The sequence below is a fragment of the Asparagus officinalis genome, chromosome 10, assembly GCF_001876935.1.
Source record: "Asparagus officinalis chromosome 10, Aspof.V1, whole genome shotgun sequence".
Classification (NCBI taxonomy): domain Eukaryota; kingdom Viridiplantae; phylum Streptophyta; class Magnoliopsida; order Asparagales; family Asparagaceae; genus Asparagus; species Asparagus officinalis.
The window spans coordinates 5,345,611-5,353,873 of NC_033803.1; the positions used below are offsets into that span (position 1 = coordinate 5,345,611).

At 41.6% G+C, this 8,263-nt stretch overlaps 1 protein-coding gene across 2 annotated transcripts; it reads left to right on the top strand.

The window, feature by feature from the left end:
- LOC109825873 lies at window positions 564-7,078 on the top strand. Of its 2 annotated transcripts, none has more exons than XR_002243117.1 (4): window positions 564-1,178; window positions 1,256-1,348; window positions 2,184-2,292; window positions 6,743-6,816. XR_002243117.1 is itself a non-coding variant. In XM_020392782.1 (4 exons), exons 1-4 carry the CDS (start codon window positions 989-991, stop codon window positions 6,887-6,889), a joined length of 300 nt encoding a protein of 99 aa, XP_020248371.1. In that variant the 5' UTR covers window positions 564-988; the 3' UTR covers window positions 6,890-7,078. The 2 variants fall into 2 exon arrangements, 1 of the variants encoding a protein (XP_020248371.1); XM_020392782.1 differs by lacking the exon at window positions 2,184-2,292 and having other exon boundaries at window positions 564-991; window positions 1,070-1,178; window positions 1,256-1,296; window positions 6,743-7,078.

Genomic DNA, 8,263 nt, shown 5'->3' on the forward strand with positions numbered 1-8,263 from the left:
ATTACAGCTGATATAGTTCTAGCTTATTTCGTTATTTTGCAACGAAATCTCAACCAGACAGACATCTATATTGAAATTTGACTGTAAAACAACGAACTATAACCTGCATTTCATCCAAAACAACGACCTGTAACCTTGGGGAGTGTGACGCTGATTCAGCTGGCCCAAACATTTAGCCCATAAAAAGCAAAAAGAGGCTCTCCCACGCCTCCCGCCTCATCGCGGACATCAGGCTCGGGGCCGATCACCTCCTCGAAGCTCTCTTCATGGTCGGTGACGCCCCTCGGCGATCCAACAAGACCGCACAGCTTATCCTCAAGGAGGAGGCAGCCATGCAGCAGCACTTTCAGGATCTCCGGGACCTCGGTACTTTGGTTTCCCCCTTCTCGCCTCATCGCGGACATCAGGCTCGGGGCCGATCACCTCCTCGAAGCTCTCTTCATGGTCGGTGACGCCCCTCGGCGATCCAACAAGACCGCACAGCTTATCCTCAAGGAGGAGGCAGCCATGCAGCAGCACTTTCAGGATCTCCGGGACCTCGGTACTTTGGTTTCCCCCTTCTTCTAGGGTTAGGGTTAGGGTTAGGGTTGTGGATTTTTGGCGTTCGTTCGTTTTCTGTTGAATTTGATTGGTTTGGGAGCTATAGCTAGATTTAAATATGTGAAATGTCTTTAATTGTAGACAGTAGTAGACTAATTTCTTGAGTTCCAAAGAGTAATGGTTTGCTTTAAGTTAGCGTTGTGGTTTAATTTTGGGATGGCATAATGGGTCATTTCGAGGATTAGGAGGCATACAACTAGAGTTTCTTGGATGAACATACAAGCAAAATGGGGGGAAAAAGGGAGATCACCCATTCAGATGGCATCAAATTTTAAGTCGTTATGGAATAGTTACTAGAAATATTTACACGGATTTTAAAGGGTTTAGAAGTGAATCCTCCACCTGGTTATTATTAGAGTTTGAAGACAAAAATATAGAATCAAGACTAATGGTTGAACATTAAAACTTGCTCTGTTGCTCATGCAATAAATTATTTGGGGAACTAATTTCCCGTTAATCCCTCTTACAGTCACTTGAGCCTTGTGAGACAAAGAATGCCGTTAACATAGTGGACTGCAGAAAAAGAACTGATGAGCGGGCCCTTGAGAAAGAGGAAGAAGATTACTTCAACGAGGAAGGTTTGTCCTGGGGTCCCAACTTCTCTTATGTAAAGAATATCCCTTAATCTTGGTGCTCATATGTTTTTTTTGGCCAGCGATGAAGAAGACTCTGCTTCTGCTCATACTCAGAACCATGGTACATCCCCAAATTTGCCTAATGGAACTAAAGTTGCACACTCATCTGTTAGGTATTGTTGTCATCATTTATATTCACATGTCAATTATACCTCTTTGTAACGCTCAGCGTTATCAACTTCTTTGTTACTCTTAAACATTGACAGCTTCTTTATAGCTGTCATCATTAACAAATTGTAATAAGTTGTGGGAAACTGCCGGGGTAAAGTCGAATTGTTGATGCAAATTGGATATGCCTGCTCCATATCTAATGGCTTGAGAGGTTAATGGCTTGAGAGGAACTAGAGTGAATAATGTTGGTCGAGAGATTGATGTGTATCCAAGCTTGGAGATGTCTTTACTCTGGATAACTTAGCTTGAGGGCTCTTTCTATGGCTTCCGTTTAAGTTCATGGACTGAGAAAGATAAGCAGTTCATATGGGTAAGGAAAAACTGATGTATTCAAAAAGGGTATATTCATATGGGTAAGGAAAAACTGATGTATTCAAAAAGGGTATATTCATATGGGTAAGGAAAAACTGATGTTGTTTACCCAGTGACTAAAAAAAAAATCTGCATTAAGGGCTCTGTTCCTAGAGTAATGAGTCCACATTTCCAGAGGTTTTCTGTTTAGTCTCCTTTGTGTTTTAACTGTTTAGTATATAGTTTGGTATTATTAGCATTAAGTACGACTAGTGTTACCTAAGTTAATAGACAAGTGATAGTGCAAGTATTTATATCCAGCTAATATGAACATTAAAAGTTGAATATTAATGTAGCCTGTATACAATCTTGATTTTAAGTTGGAACAGCTTCTATATTTTAAACTTCATGCTAATGCCCTTAGGGGTTTATGCAGTCTGCCTGTTTTGACATAATTTTTGTGTCCATGCAATTGTTTTCTTATAGGTTGTACCCAAGCTATCTTGCCCAATTGCATTGTTTTCATATTACAACCCTATTTTGAAGCGTGGTACTCAGGAGTTCATGTCTACCATCAAAGAAACTGGAGTACAAGGTGATTTTTCATCTCATTCGAATAAAATGACTCTTAATCTATTGTAAGCTGATCAATGACATTGATGCCTTTATTTTTCATCTCATTCGAATAAAATGACTCTTAATCTATTGTAAGCTGATCAATGACATTGATGCCTTTATAGCTCAATTAGCATTTGATTATTGCAGATATAATTTGCTGTCACATTTCCTAAGTTAATAGTTGTCATATACTTTTCTGTTTTACTTCATATACTTCATGAATGCTGTTGTAGTCTTTTGTTATTTCTCGTTTTTTTTTACATTGATTGGTTTTCCTACCTTTGTGATTAAAACCCTATGGTTGCTGCAAGTAAATGACTGTGCTGAAGCCAAACAAACAGCCAACTATGATGCTTTGAGAAACCAAACCAACAAACGCCGAGAGAAAGACCAAACAAAACACAAACACCAAAGTTTTACGTGGTTCGGCAATTGCCTACGTCCACGGGGCAAGAAGGGGGGTGGGTTTTCACTAATAGAGAAGGAGAGTACAAATTGAGATTACAAATCGCTCAAACGAACCAACTAATCTCACCAACAAATCTCTCAAACTCTCAACCAATAACCCTAATAAATAGCTCAGAAAGATCTCTCTTTTCTGTGCTCCAAAATCCCCAGATTTGCTCCTACAAAACCCTCAAATCGTATTGGTATTTATACCAAAACAGAAACCCAAACAGACTGCAAATAGGAACTCTAACTTTCCAAAAAACCCGTCATAAGTCGACTTAACAGTCTGCATAAGTCGACTTGGCAGAGCGAAAAACAGCAACTGGAGAAGAGATCATAAGTCGACTTATCAGACCTGATAAGTCGACTTGGCAGAGCAAAAAACCAACAATCCAGAGCAGAACGTAAGTCGACTTAACAGTCTGTATAAGTCGACTTACCATAAGTCGACTTATGCCTGTGCATGAGTCGACTTATGACCAAAAATCTGCTTTTTCCAATTCTTCTCCACAATTCTCCACCTCGGCGAAGTTTTCCCAAAACTGAGCCGACACCAACCAAACAAATGCCTCACATGCTGAGACCCAAATGAGAGTGTGAACACTCACCCCAAATGTCGATGTCGCTCACCAAATCGGCTGCATCAAAATGACTGCCTACGTATCCTTTGCCCAAGGAATCAAGCCTTCACGTAGTTCACCCAAACGGCCTCCAAAGGCCCTCAATCAAATAGAAAAGTCTGCAACTCTTCTCCAATATCACCAAACGATCTGCAACTGATAGTATTCCCAATGACCCCAAATTGAGACAAATCAAACACCTCCACCTGAGGTAAACCAATGGCCATATCCAAACTATATCTACCAGCTGCAACTGAATCCAAAACCAATCCATCATCTGCATCCAAAACCAAATGATCTCCAACCTGTGTCACCTTAGCTGGAATCCCAAATGACGCAGTATGATCTGGAGTATGTGGAGTAATCTCCACCCAACGTGGAGTAGCATCACTCTCCACCTGCTGCGATATCCAAATGACCTGATCAACACTCTCCACCTGCCGAGAGTCAAAAGTGACATACCTGCTCAGAACAAAATCAGAAGCTCCCAAACGATAATCAACTGAGCCTCCGAACCCCAAACGCGCAATCGGATCCAATCTCACATCCACGATGTGACCAAATGCTGGGTATCCAAATATCCGACGCGACCCAAAATCTGAAGCAGCTCCACCAGATCTAATAACTCCTAAAGCAGCAGTCGGCGACCTATGCATAAGATGACCCAAATATGTCGAAGCCCGCACACCAATGCCAATGCTCGACATCAAACGCCGATCCTCCTCCAGAAAGGAACGACCCATCGAAACTGTCATCTCATCTCGTCGCCCCAAAGTCTCCACACCAATGAAGTGTCTCCTATTGCCGTGAGCTCGGCACCAACGCAAGAAAGGACCCCTACCAAAGCTGAAACAATGAGTTACCTTTCTGCCAATACACTTCTTCCAATTGTTGTTGACTTCTAGGACTTTACACCAACGGGAACTGGTCGCGACCCAATAATGCCTAGAACAATCACCAACTGTGGAAACCAAGATACGATTACCTCCCAATGATGCCTCCTTGGAAGGCCCCCAAATGCCTGACTGAACACCTCCAAAAAGACCCCTCGCTCGATGGATAGAAGTGCCAAACTCCACCACGGTCTCGCTCATCCTAATGTGCTCACAGGACTTCAATCTGCAGGTCATAGCACTCCTCAACAACCAATGCACGGTATTACCAATCATATACCCCAGCACCAAACAATGCCACAGTCTAGCCGAATCTGATGAAGTCGTCATTTCCCTATCAATCACCGTGCTTCCGTGCAAATAATACAAATTTCTTCTTCTGACGCCCTTCATCACAATCATGGACCCAAATGTAACCTTCAAGCGTGCATCCGCCAAGGTCACCCTATAGCCAGCTGCCTCCAAAGCTCCAAGTGAAATGATGTTCTTCTTCAACTGAGGAACGAACCTCACTCCAACCAACTCCCGAATCACCCCGTCACTCATCCTGATCCGAACAGTACCAATACCACCAATAGAGCATTTGTGATCATTCCCCATGAGCACGAAATCCCCTCTTTCCAACTCCTGAAAGCTGGAGAACCAATCCCTCCTAGGGCAAATGTGGTATGTAGCACCCGAATCCAATATCCACTCTGTAGAGTAGGCAACACAAACTGACGGCAGTGCAGATAACGAGTAGCCCGAAGAATCCGAATCTGAATCGTTGCCACTAGCCTTGACAACATTCGCCTCTGAAGCTTGAATAGCTTTTCCCTTATTCTTCCCGGCTCGATCAACTAACTTTGGGCAATCGGCTTTCCAATGTCCATCTTCTTTGCAAAAGGCACATTGATTCTTACGAACTCCAAGATGTGCCCCTCTAGACTGCGACCTCCCACTACGGTTTGGACCCTTTGCTCTTGCGACCAACGCCCCCGCTACCGGCTCAAACGAAGTCTCCTTATCCTTCTTTCGAAGCTGATAATTCACAAGTGCAGCGGTGACCTCACTATACGAAAGAGATGCCTTCCCATTAATAAGAGTAAGAACGAAGGTCTCATATTCCTCGTCGGGCAAGGAACTCAACAACAACAACGCCTTGTCCTCATCTTCAATCACCACATCTACATTCGTCAAATCCGCAAGAAGCTTCGTGTAGTGGTTCATGTGATCACCAATGGAGGTTCCTTTCTTCAACTGGAAGCGGTAAAGCCTCCTCTTCAAATGCAAGCGATTCTCCACACTCTTGGTCAAATACTTGCTCTCAAGGATCTCCCAAATCTTCTTTGCAGAAGTCTCATTGATCACATCATACTTTAGATCTTGAGTGAGACAAGACCTAATCACACCACACGCCGTTCGATTCATCTTTTTCCAAACCTTTTCATCAATATTATCCGGTTTCCCGACCAACTCCAATGTATCTTCCAAATTTTGCGCGTTGAGCGCATCCATGACTTCGCATCGCCAAAGTCCAAAATTGTTTGTGCCATTGAACTTTTCCACGTCAATCTTCATCGAGTGGATATTCAAGCTTTGGACGGTCTTCACGCCGGAAGTACTGCCCACAACTCCTTCTTTCTCGGCCATAATCCTCAAGGCACCACCAAACCAATGCGGAAACAAACGAGAAATAGATCCAAACTGAAAAAGACGAGATTTTTACCAAAAAGATCCCACCTTTATCACCAAACGAAGCCCTAGATGAACTTCCAAAGCGATCTACTCCTCCAAATAGCCCAAGCGTTGCCCGAGCTCTGATACCACTTGTTGTGCACGGCGCGGAAGCCAAACAAACAGCCAACTATGATGCTTTGAGAAACCAAACCAACAAACGCCGAGAGAAAGACCAAACAAAACACAAACACCAAAGTTTTACGTGGTTCGGCAATTGCCTACGTCCACGGGGCAAGAAGGGGGGTGGGTTTTTACTAATAGAGAAGGAGAGTACAAATTGAGATTACAAATCGCTCAAACGAACCAACTAATCTCACCAACAAATCTCTCAAACTCTCAACCAATAACCCTAACAAATAGCTCAGAAAGATCTCTCTTTTCTGTGCTCCAAAATCCCCAGATTTGCTCCTACAAAACCCTCAAATCGTATTGGTATTTATACCAAAACAGAAACCCAAACAGACTGCAAATAGGAACTCTAACTTTCCAAAAAACCCGTCATAAGTCGACTTAACAGTCTGCATAAGTCGACTTGGCAGAGCGAAAAACAACAACTGGAGAACAGATCGTAAGTCGACTTATCAGGTCTGATAAGTCGACTTAGCAGAGCAAAAAACCAACAATCCAGAGCAGAACGTAAGTCGACTCATGCACCAACATAAGTCGACTTACCATAAGTCGACTTATGCCTGTGCATGAGTCGACTTATGACCAAAAATCTGCTTTTTCCAATTCTTCTCCACAGGAGCTAGAGAACAAAAACTCTAAAGAAAAGGCTCAGGTGGCTTATGAAAGGAGGAAGCAGCTTGCAAAGCTCAGGCTGAAGGCTGGAAAGGTTGCTGATGAGAAGCTTGGTTCCCAGCTAGATGTTCTCGCTCCCTTGAAGTACTGAGAAAGTTAATGGTTCGAGTTTTAGCTAAGGAAAACAAAGAAAGCACCAGGGGATATTCCTGTTATTTAACTTTGCTCTCTTTTAATATTCTCCCAGTAGGTGCTTTTAATATTCTCCCACTATTGTACCTTTATCTCAGCCTGGTTCTGTTGGTGGGTTTTTGCTGTGTTATGAATTCCCACGCTACATTCCGTTATCAATCTATTCAATGGTTTGCTTATCTGTGGTGGCTCTAAATTGTGTTCTTCTCAGTTCTGATCGAATAATTGTTAGACGACGATGACGACTACGGGAAAAAAAAAACTACTGTAGCATAACATCTTAGACGGAAATTCCGTCTAGGATGTTCAAATTTCGTCTAGAATGCTTTTTTTTTTTAAAAAAAGTGTAAAAAAACATTCTAGACGAAAATTCCGTCTAGGATGGGTATCCTAGACGGAAATTTCCGTCTAGAATACTACATCCTAGACGGAAACTTCCTAGACGCGTATTAGGATACTTATCCTAGACGGAATTCTGAGTATCCTAGACGGAATTTTCCGTCTAGGATGCCTCATTATTTAGTAGTGGCATGGATTAATAAGAACCCCCAAACTAAAAATATGAGGAATAGGCCTAAAATACTTATTAAATTTACTCTCCATTGAAAAATTATAGCTCCAAAAGTATCATTCATACGATATTTAGTAAATTTTTTTTGAATATTTAAAATTTGTAAAGCAGCTAAAATAATTGTTGGATAATAACAGCCAGATAATAACATTGTAGTATCATAAAAGACTTGTAACATCTTATTTAAATTACATATAATTGTCCATTCATCTTCAGTTATTCCATGAGTACTATCAGAGCTAGAACTAGAAGCATAAAAATTTATAAAATTATTTATAATTTTTTATATTCTATTGCTACACTTAACATTGCACATGTGGAATTCCACCTATGGCCAACATCTTTTGGAATTAGTCTGGGTTTATAATTTTTTTCTTTTACAACATTATTCCATCTTTTAATTCTCATTTTAGAAGCATTATTGTAGACTGTCTAAAAATCACAACAGATAGTTGATCCCCATCAAACATCGATGATAGAAGTTACAATTTGACGGCTTCCAGAATGCTACAATTTGAAGACTTTCACATAGAATGTTACAATCTAACGATCTTCACAACAACTGATGAAATCTCTAATCAACAGCCTTTACAATCAACATCGGGAGTTATAATCTGACGACTCTCATATTTTCAAGGAGAAAAGACGAAGATTACAAGATGACGGTCTTTGCAACGCTCTAGCAAAAGAGACTATAAATTAACGGTCTCTTCAAAGCAAAACGCAGAGGTCATGCCCGCGTTTCAAGTTCAAAACGCAGGG